The sequence below is a fragment of the Hyperoodon ampullatus genome (assembly GCF_949752795.1).
Source record: "Hyperoodon ampullatus genome assembly, chromosome: 17".
Taxonomy (NCBI): Eukaryota; Metazoa; Chordata; class Mammalia; order Artiodactyla; family Ziphiidae; genus Hyperoodon; species Hyperoodon ampullatus.
In genome coordinates, this window is record NC_136930.1 from 68,982,218 (window position 1) to 69,001,108 (window position 18,891).

The 18,891-nt window shown below is 34.7% G+C and overlaps 1 protein-coding gene across 2 annotated transcripts in view; it reads left to right on the plus strand.

Moving 5' to 3' along the window:
- Positions 1-18,891, plus strand: part of EFR3A (EFR3 homolog A) — a gene marked incomplete at its 3' end in the record, with an annotated part of 53,485 nt that overhangs the window by 13,437 nt on the left and 21,157 nt on the right. For both annotated transcript variants that reach the window (XM_079722492.1, XM_079722493.1), the window contains exons 5-15: positions 143-280; positions 2,520-2,598; positions 4,837-4,972; positions 6,723-6,890; positions 10,862-10,976; positions 12,220-12,271; positions 13,868-14,040; positions 14,510-14,585; positions 16,138-16,299; positions 16,936-17,067; positions 18,254-18,321. In XM_079722492.1, coding sequence (XP_079578618.1) covers positions 143-280; positions 2,520-2,598; positions 4,837-4,972; positions 6,723-6,890; positions 10,862-10,976; positions 12,220-12,271; positions 13,868-14,040; positions 14,510-14,585; positions 16,138-16,299; positions 16,936-17,067; positions 18,254-18,321 — 1,299 coding nt within the window. The remainder of the gene's footprint in view (positions 1-142; positions 281-2,519; positions 2,599-4,836; positions 4,973-6,722; positions 6,891-10,861; positions 10,977-12,219; positions 12,272-13,867; positions 14,041-14,509; positions 14,586-16,137; positions 16,300-16,935; positions 17,068-18,253; positions 18,322-18,891) is intronic.

The window sequence follows — 18,891 nt, forward strand, 5'->3', positions numbered from 1 at the left end:
GTTATTTTGGGATAAAAAGAAAATGTCACAAAAAAAAAGAAAATGTCATTCTAATATTTCTGAGAAGTAAAAATCTGTTCTGTTTAACTGTCAGAACTAGTGTCAGAATTCTCACATTCGTTTGTTTGTCTTTATTTTTCAGTCGCATAGGCCCTCCTCCTTCTCCTTCAGCAGCTGACAAAGAAGAGAATCCCGCCGTGCTGGCTGAAAACTGCTTCAGAGAACTGCTGGGCCGAGCAACTTTTGGGAATATGAATAATGCTGTGAGACCAGTTTTTGCGTAAGTAGTTGATGTTTCCCTGGTTACTTGTGACTGTCCTGTATTCATTCTGTTTTAATTTACTTACAGAGGACACATACTCTTACCTGTATGAGTGAGTTCTTAATAGAACCAGTGTAGCAGTGTGGGAAGGGTACAGGATTGAGTCAGACAACATCCCTTTGAGCACTTGTTCAACCACTTCACTAGATCTTCCCCCTTAAATAGGAAATACAATCATGTGCATCATTCCACTAGAGTTTTTATTCACACCTTGAAATGTATATATCCAGTAAAATATTAAAACAAACGAATGTCCAAGTATGATGTATCTTATTTTATTAACTTCTGGTCAGTTCCTCATATTCCCTGGCTTCTATTTCTTGGCTTTCTTTTTGCCACGGTTGGACTGCCTTAGGTCCCATTCTCTTCTCTGACTAAATTTTATCTTATACCGAGTGACTGAGCAGAGCAGGAATATTAAATATCTTGTTGGTACTTATATGCTGCCTTCCAAGCAGAATACATTTGTGAGCCTTGAGTTTCTCCACATAGACGTTATCTCTCAAGCCTTGTAAACCCTCTTGAGTTCTAACTCAATTGTCAGGTGATAGATTTATATAACATTCTGTGTAATTTCTGGACATTTTTGCTAGTCTTTCTTTTGTTAATCATTTGCCTTGTCCTTTCCCCTTCCTGACTATAATAATGTCTTTATAGCATATATAAAGTAGTCGAAATGTAATATCCAGAATTCTTTATTTAGGGCAGATATTTGGGTTCAAAGTTGAGCTTTAGTTACAAGAATCTATAAACCACAAAATTAAGCATCAGAGAAATATTATAGTGTTTTCAAAAGGATTCCCCCCCACCCCACCCCCGACTGCTACCACCACCAAAAAGTTGAGACGTACCGTTTAAAGACTCTGTGGGCTTATGAAAATGCTACTAAGAACTAATCAAATTATGTCAAATATAACTAAAGGCAGATTTATTTTTTCCAGACATGCTGATTTAATATCAGAATTCCAGCTTTTATCTTGTTAACCGAGAGGTAATCTATGAGGCCTTAAAAATCTAGAGAGCTAGTCTAAAAGAAAGAAACTACTGAATTAACTGTACTTGATTACTTGAGTAACTTGGAAGTGGGCCATATTCTTTTCTATGTAGAACTTAGTGGACTTACCTCCTGATCATGTGTTAATTAATCTAATTAAATGTTAATTAAATAGTTAATTATATATTAGCTATTTAATTAATTAGTTGATTAAATATTAAATGCCCTCTCCAAGTAAGGTACCAGGTATTTTGGGGGAATATATACATGAATAAAACTGTCCTAGTCCTTAAAAACTTGATTGATAATTGACATTCATAGTGGCTTTTTACCTTGTGTGTTCTGTGAATTTTAATTTTGAGCTCATATTCATTGTAACTTTACTTGTGAGAATTCTTTGAGGCTTGGATTAATGGTGTGTACTCCATAAGAGGCTTTATTTTGCTTCTGCTGAAGGCATGGATGCAGTGTTATCCAGGCACCGCTTTGAACTACATTCTTATCTTCAGTTTTTTTGAGCCACATAGATACTTGTGAATTCTGTCAACCAAGATGAGAGCCTGGGTGCTAGGTGTATGGTTGAATTCTTCAGAGAGACTTTCATTTTTGTGATTCTTCTCAGAGCCAAGGCCAACACAGACAAGCTTCTTGACAGTCTTCTACAACATAGAACATTCCCCCAGATTCACTGAAGGTGTCGTCTTTTAAGGCTTCAATTGATGCATGTGTTTCTGATCTGATAGCCACGTTTCCTGGGTGGACCCTAAACTTTGTCTCCAGTCTCCTGTGTATACAACCCTTTAAACCACTAAGCTATCAGCTACCAGAGATCTGAAGATGTGCCTAAGACAACTGCTGGCTTCAATGTATACTTACCTCTCCAGATTCTCACCTTCTTGTGGAGTCTGGACTGAGGGACTTTTCTTTCTTGCCAGCTCATGTTGGTATTGAAAAATCATATATATATGTATATGTATGTATATATATGTGTGTATATATATATATATATATATATATTCTAGTCTTTTATTGTTACTGTTTTATGAAAAGATTTGGCAGTTGTTCTGGAAATGGAAACATTGACTTTCTTTTAGATAATGTTCTTTTGATTGGTAGGCTTTGCATATTGTTGAGGGTTCTAGAGGAGAAAGTGTAATAAAAATAAGGAATTCTTAAAGTAATTTTCTTACTGTTAATTTACAGGCATTTAGATCATCACAGACTATGGGATCCCAACGAATTTGCAGTTCACTGCTTTAAAATTATAATGTATTCCATTCAGGTAAGGATTGGTTAACTGTTATATTTATATATAAGTAATTTTAGTTCTGTGTCGATAAGCATGTCCTCAGACAGAGATAGAGAACAATGTAGGCGATAAGACGTGTTCTTAATTTAGTTCTTTGTCTCATTTATTTTTATTTACCACTTTTATTCTTACTTGCCAAGATGAAAAAATATCTAATTAAAAAGAACTAAATGATTTTATGATGACAATCTTTATTGTGCATTTATTAAATACATTATTGAGCATTTATGTTTTATGATAAACTGGTATTAGAATTGATATTTATTACAGCATCATATAGCTGATACATTTATTGGATATTTACTATGCAATAGTGTAGTCTTTATAGATTGAGGCACCTGATGAGGCACTCTCATCTACTGCAGAGGACAGCCTTGGTTTTTGTCAAAACTTGAACAGACCCAGTTAGCTCTTAATTCAAGTGGGATTTTAGGTCTTTATTTTTTAACACTATCTGCATTTTTAATGCCCTAAAAAGTCATCATTAATTTAAAGGAAATAAGGTAGTAAGAAGCAGTACAGCTTTTAGTATAGGTCATACCAGGATTTGCATCCTAGATGTGCTGTTTACTAGTTGCATAGAACTTGGGCAAATTATTTAGCCTCTCTGAGCTTCAGTTTCCTCTTTTCTGAGAAGGAAATTTTAATGAATTCATTGAGTGGTTCATTTTTATATTAAAATAGAAGGTATCTTTTATCAAGTGCTAGCTATACCTCTGAATATGCTAGTAACCTTATGTATATGCTTTATCTCATTAATCCTCCTTATTCTATGAAGTAGATACTGTTATTATCCCCATTTTACACATCAGAAAACTGACCTTTAGAGAGGTCAGGCACCTCACTCAAGGGTACACAGGTAGAATGTAAGGATTCAAATTCTGGTCATTCTGTTCTAGAACTTTTGGTCTAAATTAAACATTAAGTTTAGGTTACTATAGCATGCCTAGCATAATGTAGGTTTTCAGTGCATGGTAGTTATTATAAAGCTGGTTTGGATGTGGAAGGATAATTTTAAAAAATTTTTTCCCAGTTTTATTGAGATTATAATTGACATATAACATTATATAAGATTAAGGTATACAACATTGCAAAATGATTACCATAATAAGTTTTCTCAAGATCCATCACCTCACATAGTTACACATTTTTTTCCCCTTTGATGAGCACTTTTAAGATCTTTTAATTTAATTTTAGTTTAATAGGTGAGAAGTTGATCTGGCAATCTGTGGACATAATTAAGGCTGTTCCCCTGGTCTTCAGTAGCCTTGTATTTCTTCATTTGCCTTCCTCATTCAGATTTAGTTACTAGATGAAATTGTTTTTTACAAAAAGTAAAGTAAATTACAAAGTTGAAGAAACTGAAGGAATCAATAAATATTTGTTGATTAAATGTCTGAGAAATGACTTCTGGTCCACAGCATTGCTTTAGAAGGAGCTTTAAGTGCATCATATGTTTTTTGAAGTCCATTAATCAAAAATTACATGGTAGTACCCACCAGAATGGGAGTTTCTGTTTAATAAGACTATCCTGATACAATTAAAACTTCTGGTAGATTTGATTGTTTTAATTGCCATTTACTATAAAATTGACATAGGAATCATTCTTAGGTAATATTTCAACCTATGTCCATAAAACATTAAACTAGCAGCTGGCCCTGATCAGGAAATTTCATCAGGTACACATTGTTAAGACTTTAATTTTGGTAGTGGCTCTTGATTAGATGGGAGTTTTGACTGTTTAGCATTGTTAGATGTCCATGATAAGAAATAGTATGTATCTGGTTGGGTAAGAGAGAAGTACTATAAATGTCATAATCTGTCTGTTTTTTAACAACATTTTGTCCTATTATCAGGTTATAAGAGTGTATAAATATTCTTTGTGGAATTACAGAGAGGTACAAAGAGAGTAAAAAATTTCTCGTAAATCTCCCTCTCAGAGATGACCAGTGTTAATATGTAGGCATATATAATTCCAGTCTTATATACTTTTTAAAAAACAGAATTTTATTTAACGTAGTATTTTGCAACTTGCTTTTTTTCACTCAGGATATTGTAAATATCTTCCGGTATCCCTATTTATTCTTAAAAAGAATGGTTTCTAATGATTACATATTGTTCCATTAAATGTCACATGGTTTATCATTCTTATGAATTCTGCCAGGATGCATGTAATTGTTCATATATTTTTACACTATTTTGTTCTTTTAGGCTCAGTATTCTCACCATGTGATCCAGGAGATTCTAGGACACCTTGATGCTCGTAAAAAAGATTCTCCACGAGTTCGAGCAGGTATTATTCAGGTTCTCTTAGAGGCTGTTGCCATCGCTGCTAAAGGTTCCATAGGTGAGTGCCAGCAGCCCCACCCCCCACAAAAAAAATTCATTAATCTTTTTCAGAATTTTTTTTTTCAGTAGGAATAGCAATGTGTGGAAAACTCTTTGAAAATATTTGCAATGTTTTTAAATGTGCTCTAATTTCTCTTGAAATGTTAGGTTCACGTGACTATTGTCAGAATTCCTTAGTGTACACTTAAACATCTCCCTCCAGATCATTCTCTTCTTCCCTTCCTCCTTTTTTCCAATAAAGATTTTTGAATACCAGTTATATGCTAAACATTGGGAGGGCACAGACCCAAGAAAGTTATGGTTTCCTTGGAGTTAGATGACTTTACCTAACACTGTAACACAAGGCAGAATCTGATCACATGTCATAAGAAAACCAGGGTCCAGAGAAGGGAGGGAAAATGGATCAGCAGGAGGGAAGTATTGTGTAGCCCATTTGACGGGGACCTATGGCGGTAGTGAGGGGGAAGCCCGAGGAGCAGCTTAAAGTTCCACTTGTGGCCAGGCCACGGGTGTCATTCTACAGTGGACTGGCACGAGTTAAAGATTTACCGCACTCTTCATCAGAGATGTGTTATAGGGTAATTCATCTGGCTGCAAAGCGTAGGACACATTAGAAGTCACAGGTGGTTGTCACCATTGTAGGCACAGAGAAAGAACTTGACCTTGATGGCAGCAGTAGAAATGGGAAGATAAAGCCAGCAGGATTTGATAACTGACGGACCAGAGGGGTAACAAGGAGAAGGGACAGGTCAGACATCATGCTTTTTCACTCACGTGGGATTAGAAGAATGGAAGGGTCCCTAGTAAAATTACTGACGTTAGGAGGAACATCTAGTTATGGTTTCTTTGCTTCAAAATGAAAGTGGAACTATACATTAGCTGCTGAAATATTCTAATATTCACTCAGTGTCAAATGAGAGTGGGCATTTTGGATATGGACTTGTCATTACTCATAACTTACCTCAAAGAGATGGAAGCAGGTTACTTAATTGAAGAGTTAACTTGAAATATGAAGTGAAACACAGATGGTGCATTGACTGAATCGTCTCACCTGCTAATATCTATTATGTGTGAGGTTGCTATGTTTTAGGTTCTGTACATTCAAAGAAGCATTTGAACGTGGCTGCCTGTCCTGGAGAAAGTTGGAATCTAGAGTAGGAGGCAGAAATAAAAACACTGATTAAAGTATAGCATGATAGATGCGGTGCCAGAAACACAGGCAGAGTATTTATAGTACTAAAAACAGAGAGCATATTTAGTTTACCTGAATGTGATAAACTGGCTAGTTTCTGTCTAATAATTGAGGCAAAATTCTTTCTTCTTCAGCCTCAAAAGATGCCAAATAAATTTCTTAGGCCACAGTGAGCTATATTATAGTTCTATGGATTCTGACCCAACTGTCAGGTTACCCCAATACTGTACACATTATTCTGAGTAGACAAGATTAGATAGACGGAAAGTTTTTGGTAATCTTTATATGAATATACACATTTTGTGTGGTTTGTACCAAGGATTCAAACAGTGAGTTGCTCAGAGATGCCCAGTAAATGTTTGTTGGAATAGCTAGGAGACTTTCTTATTTAGGTATTTCTCATTTACTTTTTTAATGTGCTAGTTAGTTCATAAATTATGAAGTATTTCCAAGTACTTAGGAAATATGCAGAAATCTCTGTTGAGAAATACGAGGATTGGATTTGAGTGTACGTTGCCAGAAAAATGTATCTGCTTACATCAGGGTTCATTTGCAGGACCCACAGTGCTGGAAGTCTTTAACACACTATTGAAGCATCTGCGTCTCAGTGTTGAATTTGAAGCACATGATTTACAGGGAGAATCTATAAGCAGTGCCAACTTAAACACAAGTTCCAAAGACAGTGATGAGAAGATTGTGCAGAATGCTATCATCCAAACAATAGGTGAGTACATGTCACTTTTCAAATTATTCTGGAAAACAGTGATTCAGAAAGCCCTCACGGAAGGTACTTGTCTCTTACGGGACATTAGTCAGAGGTGAATGATAGCTTAGACTTTTAAAAAGCTTTCTGTTTGGAAAATAAACAAACGTAAGAATACGACAAAGAACACTGTTATACCCTTCACCCAGATTCATCTGTTAATATTTTATGTCATTTACTTTATCATTTCCTTTCTCTTTCTGTCTGCCTTTCTCCATCCCTTTCTCCATCTCTCTGTGTGTGTATGTATGTGTGTGTATATATAGATATACACACATAAGCACGTATATAAATATGTACATATAGAGAGACATAGATACATACATATACACATCTACATTTTTTTCCTAACCACTGGACGGTAAGTGCATGGCTCTTTACTACAGATTATTTTTCCAAAGAGTACAGTTATCAAATCAGTAAATTTAACTTTGATACAGTACTTTAGTCAAACTTTCATATTTCAGTTTTGTCATTTGACCTGATAATGTCCTTTATAGCATGTTTTTCCTTAGGTCCAGGATCCAGTCTGGGATCATTTAGTTGCATTTAGTTGTGATGTTTTTTTGGTTCCTTTAGTTTGGAACATTTCTCTTTTATGATATGGGCATTTTTTAAGACTATAGGTCCCCCTGACCCCTCACTTAAAAAAAAAATATCCTCACATGGGTTTGTCTGCTCTTTCCTCATGATTAAATTCAGGTTATGGGTTCCTGGCTGGATACTACGTAAGTGATAGTGTTCTTCCCAGATTATCACATTGGGAGGTACACAGTGTACACCTCCTTCTCGCTGGTGAGGTTAGTTTTGATCACGCAAAGTATTGTTCTATTTCTCTGCTGCACAGTTTCCATTTTTCCCCTTGCAAATAATAAGCAGTCTCTGAGAAGATACTTTTAGGCCGTGCAGATATTCTGCTCTCCATCCAAACTACCCCCTAGATGTAGCAACCATTCAAAATTCTTACCTGAACCAGTCTTTACCACGATGGTTACAAAGTGATGGTTATCAGCTTGGCGCTCTCACTTAGCAGTCAGTGCTCATTGTAAGCAAAGCCGCTTTTTCTCCCTACTTATGTATGTAGGACTACATGTGTTTATCTATTTAAATGCAGTGGTATGAGCTCATGGATTTATATTTTTATCTTCATAATTTATTCTGTACTTATTAAATTATTATTATTATTTTGGTGGTCAAACCGTCCCAGATTTGGCCAGTGGAGCCCCTATTTTCTATATCTTTGTGATATCCCCCCACATTTCTTTTAAGCACAGCCTTAGGTTCATTTTATACTTTATACTGCCCCAATCCTAGAATCAGTCATTTCTCTAAGGAGCTTTGGTTCCTTTTAGTGGGGAAAGGCACTGGAGACCAGGACCTGGGTACTGATACTCAGGCTTTAATATCATATGCTTCCCCCTCCCGTCACACACACAAAGGGAAAAAGGGTACAGAGCTTACTTAAAAAAAAAAAAGAGAAAGAAAGAAAGAAAGCCATGGGGAATTTTTTGGGAAATTAAATGATCAGACTGTATATAAATACAAATTAAAGCAATCAATCTCTTCCTATTTTAACCCTCCTCTTCCAATATTTTCTTTAGAGTATCCAGATCATATTTTAATGTAACTATATGATTTCTAGGATAATTTCCAAATTGAGTTGTATTCTTGTGTTTAGTACCTAATTTCTAGTGGTTACTAATAGTTTCTACTAATAATAGAGTCATATAAATTTATTCTGGAGCTCAGTTTATGCCTTTTATTTGAGTAATATCCTACCTATGGACCACTTGTTTATAATAGTCCTTTGGAATATTTAATACAGAGTTTTCCTTTGTTTATTTCTAAAGTTTTATGGATATGCATACATGCATTACGCGTCCACATTCAGCACCTTTTTTTTGAACATATTGAACTTACACCAGGCCGTACGCTTGGGCTTCTTGATGCACGTGACTCCCACCTTGTGGATGCCTTTGGTTGATCTGCTTGGGGTAGTACCTCTGTTTCACCTAATCACAATCTCATCATGTGCATAGAAATTGTCCTCATTAGGGCAAAGGCCCAGGGTGTCTGTGATATTTTAAGATGGTATATCAAATCAGCTAGTCTTGTTTCCAGAGAATTAATTGAAATTGCTTTAGGGACTTCTAGTTAATTCAGTGTTACTGTTTTACTCTAGAGTCTTTATTGTTTCTCAAGTATGTTATAAAATGTATATACCACAGACAAGCAATATTTCTGTGACATAACACATTCAGAATAACGTGAAAATTAAAACATGAGAGAAAAACAGTGCAGTGTGGCACAGTGAATAAGACTTATATTTAAATCATACTTCTGCTTTCCTCAATATTTTCTTTCAGAAGTTCTCAGTATTCTTTCTTTATCAGATCACGTGAATATTGGTGGGACACAGAACAGGGCTGCTGTAGCTTTTGCACTTGAAGATAGGAGGCTGTTGGCCAAGCTCTTTCTTTTAAAATAATGCCTTCCTCTTTTGGGGAGGCTCATTAGCACTTCTATTCAGCAGTTCAAATACAAACAATGGGACTAGAGAATGAGTTAACTTTCTGGCTGTCCTCACAGTTGACTTGTTGGAAAATTTCTGTCTTTGTGGTTAATGACCAACGTGCTTGGAACAGAAAGTCAGTGTCCAGTTTTGTACAGTGATTAGGAACATATCTAATTGGGTTCTTGAAAAGTTGAAAATACCTTATAGAGAGGAAGCAGAGAGTAATAATAACACACATAGGCTTTGGAAATGTGAATAGATCTCACCTCAGGTCTTAATGTTAGCTGTGTAATTTCTTGTATGAATTCGTAACCTCTCTTATCCTAATTTCCACAAGAGGAAACTGACACAAATAATAGTACCTGGATTCATAAGGTACTATTATTTGTTGCTGTAAGGATACAAATACAAAGTAGCTTCTTACCCCATAAATATGTGCTCAAGTGTTAGGTAGAATAATATACTTTATGCTGATTGAATAATGTTAAGATCATGATATTTTTGATTGCTAGAGTATGTTATAAAGAGAAATGAGTTTTACCCCTAGATCTAATCAAAATGATAAATAGAACAATTTGAATTTATAGAAAGAGATTATTAACTCCAGTAATACAGGCTGAAGAGTTAAGTTGAAAAGCTAATTTGCTCTTAAAGAAATATTAAAAATGTAGGTTTCTGTAATGATTATGTTGCATTTTAAGAAATGATCAAAAATAGCCAGGTTTTAATACTTGTTCTGATCTTTCAAAGAAACAGCAGGGTTAAAAGTTTGAGTAAGTGGTTATTAAGTATCCTAAGTCTTCTGTGACGAGGAAGTAAACTTTCCAAAGCTATAACAGATAAATTCAAAATATGCACAATACCCAGGAGTTCCTTGAGAAAAATGACAAATAAGTAAATAATTTGAATTATGTATATTGAATTAATATTGAATTAACCCACAGTGTTAGACTGTAAACCTGGCTCATTATAATGACATTCTAGAACATTTCAACAATCCTGAGGAAGCCAAAGTAGTGGCCTAATTATTGACTTTCTTACTGGAACAGGAATTTAGGCTTACAAAATGGGAACAAGGGTTTCATCAGAAACACTACCAAAAGTTTTTTTTTTCTTTTTTCTAAAGCTTCAGTCAATTCAAACTGATGATTTGCCACTGTTAACTGTATGCAGAAGACTTTCAAACATTTATCTTAATCTAAGTATTAGTCCATTAAACACATCTTATAATGTACATCATTAAATGATTTTTACCAAAGAAATTACAATATCTTTAGACTTACATGTAGCTCAAAGACATTATTTTACTACATATTGAAAGCTGTGGTTAAAAATATATTATGATTTTTTATTATATGGAAAAATAAACTTTTCCATTTGCAAAATTTATCTTAAATTTATCTTAATATTTTTATAGGATTTTTTGGAAGTAACCTACCAGATTATCAGAGGTCAGAAATCATGATGTTCATTATGGGGAAAGTACCTGTCTTTGGAACATCCACCCATACTTTGGATATCAGTCAACTAGGGTATGTGTATGTAGTTGTTCTGTGTTCTCAAACTGTAAAGTTGAACTTAATCTTGTATTAAATTTTATCTTAAATCTATAAAATGTTTTGTCTTTTTACTCAGTAATAAAAGTCCTGTGGTGTTGTTATGGCACTAGATTGCTAAGCAGTTGAATCAACATTGCATGCTTGGGTGGGAGGATTTGGGAGACTGGGGTTGACACATATACATTATTGATACTGTGTGTAAAATAGGCAACTGATGGGAACATTCTGTATAGCACAGGGAACTCTACCTAATGCCCTGTGGTAACCTAAATGGGAGAGAGGTCCAAAAGGGAGGGGATATCTGTATACTTATGGCTGATTCATTTTGTTGTGCAGTGGAGGCTAACACAACATTGTAAAGCAACCATACTCCAATAAAAATTAAAAAACAAAACCAAACCAAAAAAACATTGCATGCTTTTAGAATCAGTTTTCAGTACATCATAAGTTCTTAAATTTTCTTATATTGGCTAGGTGGAAGGTCTATTCAGCCTGGGCATTTTCTATATATGTAGATTATTTAGGGTAAAGTTTCAAGTTTGTCACTGTGGAAGGAATGTTTACTTATTTCTAGAGTTCTAGAACTGAAAGTTATTTTAAAGATCATTCGTCTTGGCCCCCTCCCCTCATTTTATATAGACTTGCTTTGATTTTACAACATGCTAAAGCTTTAGTTTGTAAATATGTTTGCATGTTGCTGATTTAATAAGGAAATGTTACTCTTATTTGACTTATATTTATTTGGCCATTAATTAGAGAACCCTTTCTTCATTTGTTAATTCTTTTTTGAAGAATTATTTATATAAGAATTATTTAGGCAATTCTTACCTGCTTATTAATATATGTTAAATAGATATTTGTCAATTATATTTGCAATAGATCTATTCTCCAATTTATAGTATCTTTTAATTGAGGTTGTTTTGTTGTGTATTCATACAACTGACTTTTCATGTCATTACATGTAGAGGTCTGTTTCCTTTGAGAGCCAATAGCTTTTTAATTTTCTTTGTTCAAATTGGATTTATTTTCTAACATATAACCCTTTAATTCATGTGAAATTTACTTTAGAGTATAAAGTGAGCCTTGACTTTAGCTAGTATGAAAATAAAATCTATATAGCTAATATGAATAGAGTTTTAAAATCAATAAATAATAATGTAAGGAAATGAAGTTAATTACTATTAATAAGATAATACCACTATTTTGTATATTTTAGGGATTTGGGAACCAGGCGGATTCAGATAATGTTGCTGAGATCTTTACTTATGGTAAGGAATTTAAGACAGGTGAAGAACATCCTTAACCCTAAATTATTAAAGAGGTTAAAAGAATAGCTTCACATTATCGGTTTCTTTTTCTTGTATTATAAGGTAGTATTTACGGTAAGTTTTTTTTCTGTGGTTTATATACTTGAATATTATGCTTTTCATTCTTTAAAATTTTACTTTTATTGTTTATTCCTCACTTCTGTTGTCTTATTTGATCTTCATAATGATGAAACATACCGAGGGCAGGAAGCATTGCCATTTTATAGATGAAGATGCCTGGGCCCAGCTAGAGCCAGATTTGTCAGGCTCTTCCTATGTGATCTTTGCTTTTTTATTTGTATCTTGTTTAAGAGCTCCTTGCCTACTCTGATGATATAAACACATTTGTTTACATCTTCTTACAAAAGGTTTTAAATTCAGCTTTCCACATGTAGAACTTTTTTTTTTTTTTTTTTTTTTTTTTTTTGCGGTACGCGGGCCTCTCACTGCTGTGGCCTCTCCCGTTGCGGAGCACAGGCTCCGGACGCACAGGCTCAGCGGCCATGGCTCACGGGCCCAGCCGCTCCGTGGCATGTGGGATCCTCCTGGACCAGGACACAAACCCGTGTCCCCTGCATTGGCAGGCAGACCCTCAACCACTGCGCCACCAGGGAAGCCCCCACATGTAGAACTTTGATCTGAGGTTTATTTTTGTATGTGGTATAAGATATGGATATATTTTTTATTTTTCTAGGTGGGTAGTAATTGTCCCACCAATTTCTGCTCACGTATAAAATCACCTTTATCCTATAATGAGTGCCCAAATGTAAATGTTAGATGTTCTATATATGCTAGTAATCCTGAATATAAATAGAGATTACCCACGTGAAATTTCATTTGGTCCTAAGCCTTTTTATTAAATAAATTCCCTGAGTAAATAAACTTGTCTCTAATCCTAATTGTACTACATAGTCAACTGAATGAATTTCTATGTGGTATGGTTAAACTATTTAATAGCATTAAAGTATATGCTAATTAAAAGCTCCAATTTTAGACATAGGGATACACTCAGAAATGTCACATCAAATAAAGAATAAAGTACAGCTTTCCAAAATAAAAATGCTTTCCTATTAACCTAAATTGCTTAATTTAAAATAAAAGAATTATTTGCCATTTAAAAATTTTCAGGTCTTACCTGTGTTATTTGCTGCCAAGTCTCCTTATATCTATTTAGGACTGACTACCTGTTCCATATATTCTTAGTCTCTCTGAGCCTCAGTTTTCTTTTACAAAAATGGGGGTACACTAATGCCTACCCTCATAGGAATACGGTAAGGATGAAGTTAATACACATATAGTGCTTAGATTCTTGCCTGGCATATGGTAAATGTGTGCTATTATTAATTTTATTAACTCTATGAATGATGTTTTTATAAATTCAGTAAAATCTTCATCATCTCACAAATTTCCTTTTAGTTTTTCCTTCAGGCTTGTGTCCATACTTGCTGTTTTCTCTAAGCTTATGGTTCTTGTAAAACAGCTTGAGAGTTTTACCAAAGAAGGACTCATGACAAAGGTTTCTTTGTTTGTTTCTTTGTTCTTCCTCCCTATAATCAGGTAACCTCTGGATACAAAGCAAAGACAATAGTTACTGCACTGCCGGGGTCTTTTCTGGATCCTTTGTTATCACCATCCCTCATGGAAGACTATGAACTGAGACAGTTAGTCTTGGAAGTAATGCATAATCTCATGGATCGCCATGACAATAGGGCAAAGCTTCGAGGGATCAGGTAATGTGTTATTTGAAAATAGGCTTAATGGTAATGTTTTCAGATTTCTATGTTAATGTGTTTAAGTATTGTAATTTTTTTAATCTAGGATTTTCAGGTTTTATTAATCCAGAATTTTATTTAATTGGTATTGTGACAATTTAATTATTAATATGTTTTAAGATAGTGTTGAAGGTCTTTTAATGTACTTTCAGAGATCTCATCTACTAGCAATCACTAGTTACATAAATTTTATTTTGGTTTTGCTTTAAACTTAGGAATGACATTAGAAGTCAAGATTACTTTACGCAATTCTACTTGATTAAACTTGGTAATTCAGTAGTATCATTAAATATAGGCTTATTTAAAATGCTCATTGAAATGAGTGTTAAATAGTTCAGACTCCTAAGTATAGCTGATTCATCATGTAAGATATGATATTATACCTAAATGTGCTGTTCATTAAAAATGATGCATTGATTGTCTCTAGAATAATACCAGATGTGGCTGACCTAAAAATAAAAAGAGAAAAAATTTGTAGACAAGACACAAGTTTCATGAAAAAGGTAAGATTATCTTCTGAAAAAGAATGCATGACTTAAGTTATAGCCATTTGAATTGTTAGGTAGTTTTATATTGATCGATAACCTTAAAATGAAGCCATAGCATTTTGGAGTTGAAAATCGGAAGCCATCTTCAACTCCCCACATTGTCACAACCGTCCTGATGGCGTCTCCTCAGGCCTGCGTTTAAGCTTCAGGTGGTCAGTCTGCTGTGATGGTTCCAGATTTCTCCCTTTGAGTAAAATGTCTCTCTGTGATTACTGCCCTTCCCTCCTCCCCACCCTAAACACAAATGTTGCTTTCACTTTTAATGGGTCCTTAATAGACAGCTTCAAGCTTTTGAGAATACTTATCATCATAAGTAGCCAAAAAAAACCCCACTTGCTAATACTGAACCACAGACCTAAACAGACTTAACCAGTCACTGGCGCAGCTGGAGGACTATGGCCACCCTCACCTGGGTGGGTCCGTGTGCATGTTAAATAGAGAACAGAGCAAAATGCATACCTTTAAAGACAGGCTGGCTTCCAAAGACTGTGCTGCTGTTGCTCATTTCTTTCTCCTAAAGTGAGGAAGCAGATGAACCTTCTGAGAAACAGAAACTTGAGCTTGGAGTGTTAAGCTCAAGCCCCTCTACGTGGGAATGAGTAGGCCTTACCCTGGCTGCACATTACAATCACCGGGGGAGCTTTATGCTTTAAAAACACCGATGCCTGGGCTTCACCACTGACGGGTTAAATCATATCGGGGGTGGGCAGTGGTGACTAGTGAGGAGGAAGCGTGGTGGTCCTTCCATTTCCCAGTGATTGTAGCTTACAGTTTGTGTTGAGAACCAATGTAACACGTTGAGTTAATTACCACATAGTAACTTGAAATGGGAAAAACTCTTATTTCTGTTAGCTCTCACTTGGCAGTTAGACCTATACCCAGGAATGCTTTAGACAGCAAGGCTTTTATATTTTTATTAACATATTTAGATTAGTTTGGTTGAGAGGGGACCCTCTCACAGTCCCTGGGGTGTGTCTGTAACCTCTCCCCTACAGATGGGCTTATGGATGTGCCATCGTCACTTCAGACAAAAGTGTAGCAGAACCTGGAGATGCTCATCCCTGGACAGCTCTTAACTCACCTCACAGGAGGTTGTTCCCTAAGGCGGGAAAGCCTGAGTCCATTTCCTCTCAGCCAGATGTTCTTTATCGTTGCCAAAGCTCCCATAATTCTGCCATTCATTTCAGTTTTTCTCAAATCAGTCTATAATTTGCTTGTCTTTTCAAATTAGTATTAAAAACATTTTCATTGTTTACACTGGAACTATTTCTTACTTGCTGTTTTTACTTAAGTTTGTCCTCAACTCCAATATTAGTTTGTAGTTATATATTGGTGTAGTTACTGATGTTAATAATTGGAATACAATTTGACCCTCCGATTATCAACCTAAATCTCTTCCATGTTAAGTTATGTAATAAGATAGCTACTAAATTTTTAAGAGCTTATATATGCATGTAAAATCTGCCTTGCTACATTTTAAGCAAAAATATGTCATTCCCCTTTTCAGAATGGGCAGCAACTATATCGGCACGTATATTTGGGCTGTAAAGAGGAAGACAATGTTCAGAAAAACTATGAGCTCCTTTACACTTCTCTTGCTCTCATGACTATTGAATTGGCCAATGAAGAAGTGGTTATTGATCTCATTCGATTAGCCATTGCTTTACAGGTATGTTTTCATCACCTTTCATTGAAGAAAGGATTCTTTCATGAATTAGACACCATCTTTACAATATTATTGCCTTTATCCAAGGACATGAGTTTTTTAAGTGAGATTTCTAGTTTTAAATCTAAAATACTCAAGGCTATGATCCCATTCATTTATTCTTTTAACAAATGTTGAGTAAGTACTGACTGTGTGCTGACTGTTGTTCAAGGCCACAGGAATACTGTGATGAAAAAGACAACATGGTCCCTGTGCCCATCCTAGCGGGGAAGCTGGTCGTTAAATAATAAGAATTACATAGATGTAGTTGTTTAATTGGAGTTTAAGTGTTACACAATAACAGGACAGTATGCAACGAGAATATATGTATTTATTTTTATATATCATATCTATTCTGCCCACGCCCACGTTTAGGAAAGGCTTTCCTAAAGAACTGTTTGAATTGAGAGATTTAAGTCTCTTATAAATGGGCATTTATTCTCTTTTTAGAATTTTTTTTTTTTAAAAAGCTTCTTATAAGGGGACATTTTTGTTAGCATTCCAGACTACCTGCCGTTTTTTAGTATAATCATAGAGAAAATGCTAATGAAGCGTAAGACCTTGATCTCTCAGTGTTTGTTTTTTGGTTTTTTATTAAAGGACAGTGCAATTATCAATGAGGATAATTTGCCAACGTTCCATCGTTGTGGAATCATGGCGCTGGTTGCTGCATACCTCAACTTTGTAAGTCAGATGATAGCTGTCCCTGCGTTTTGCCAGCATGTTAGCAAGGTAATGTATTTAGAAAAGCCCTCGAATTTGATTTTTATACAAAAGTGGTGGATTTTCTTCCAGTGATGATTATTTTTAATTTTGATGATTATGTACCAAATTATTAAGATAATGCTATAAAAGTATGCATGACTTTTTCAATAGTGACAAAATCGACACTACAGCTCTAACTATGACTAGTGTTATGTTTTCTTTGATGCCTGTTGTTGTATTAGAATTTTTCTGTGTAATGGTTGACTAGAATATATGATTTTCTTCTAAAATACTTCATGTGATTTCTTATACAGTTGTTTTCCTTTTAAACCATTATGAATCTTAGTATCTAATATTTCTTTAATTATACTGTTCTTGTTGTTATTGTTTTAAACCAATCTACTTGAGTTAGATCTCAAAAGTTGAATAATTAATATGCCTCTCAGAGATTTGTCCTGTGTCATTCAACTGTATTTAGCTTTCTCAGCAGTAACTCATTAAATAGTTACTTTCATGATTTAGTATACATTTCAGAGCTCCTAACTTACCTGGCAGAAAAAGTCCACTGTAGTTTTTAGTCTTTAAAAACATCTTTCAGGGAGAACCTCATTTTTATGAAATTGGAAGCACATCTCTCAGTCCTTGCTAAAATGTAGGTTTTTAGAACGTTCTAAGAAATAAAACTCATTCATTCATTAAACAAATGTTTGAGTGAATATTTGACAGCTGCCATTAGAGATACAAATGCTGTGAAAGCAGGGTCCCAGGTGAGTGGAGGAGCCAGACTTCACAAGAGTGCTGAGACCACCTGCACGTGCTGCAGAAGGTGGTACAGAGGAGGGGGGACAGCGAGGGCCTGGTGCTTGTGAAGGCATTTCCCACATAGGGCATTTGAGAAAGTACAGCTTCTAATCCCTCTGTAGTAGGTTTAATCAAATGTAATGTATCCTCTTTTTTTTTTTTTTCACAACCTGTATTATTTTACTATCATGATTTTGTTACCTGCTGACTTTTTAAAATAATAAATGTGAAAACAAAATGAACTCTGCTTTTGGGCTCTAAATGTAGTTTAAATTCCAAAATTAAATGATGGTATTTCGTATAAATGTTTAGATTCTGTTTCTGTGTTTTTAGTTTTCCAAATTTTTGCGGCAGGGTCCTGAGGAGTGAGGTTTTTGATTTTTATTTTGTTTTGTTTTTGAATATTTTTCAGGTTATTGAAATTCGAACTATGGAAGCCCCTTATTTTCTACCAGAGCATATTTTCAGAGATAAGTGCATGTATGTTAATTCTTTACATTTTAAGGAAGGGACACTGACTTGGGAAACCAATCAGTGATAATTACAAAGGAGTAAACTACTGTTAGAATAATTTTCTGGTGTTTTAAAATATTCATCGTTTTATGTTTCTGTCATTTAATTCATCTAACTTGTTTCTCTTGCTATAAAAGTTCTTGTAAAGTATAAATGTAGACTGATGAACACATGGAATCAATCTTTGATGAAAAAAATTTATCTTACCTTTTTTTAATATGGAGATATATCTCTTAAATATAGCATGTTCTGATATATAAGTGAACACTCCTTTAAGAGAATACAATATACTGTTCAAGACTCTCAGTAATAGACAACAATATTAATAAAGCTGTAGGAGAAAGAATGTATTATGGAAAATCAGTGTTATACCCTGAATTTTTTTCTTGCTGTCCAAACAAAAAAATATATATGAAAAATACTTTATTCAAACTTTTGGGCTCTAAAACCAGTTTAATTTTGAAAGCATGTGCATAAGATAATATTAAGCAGTTTGAAAGGAAAGTGAAATCGTAGGTCTTAGCCAAGTGGTATCCA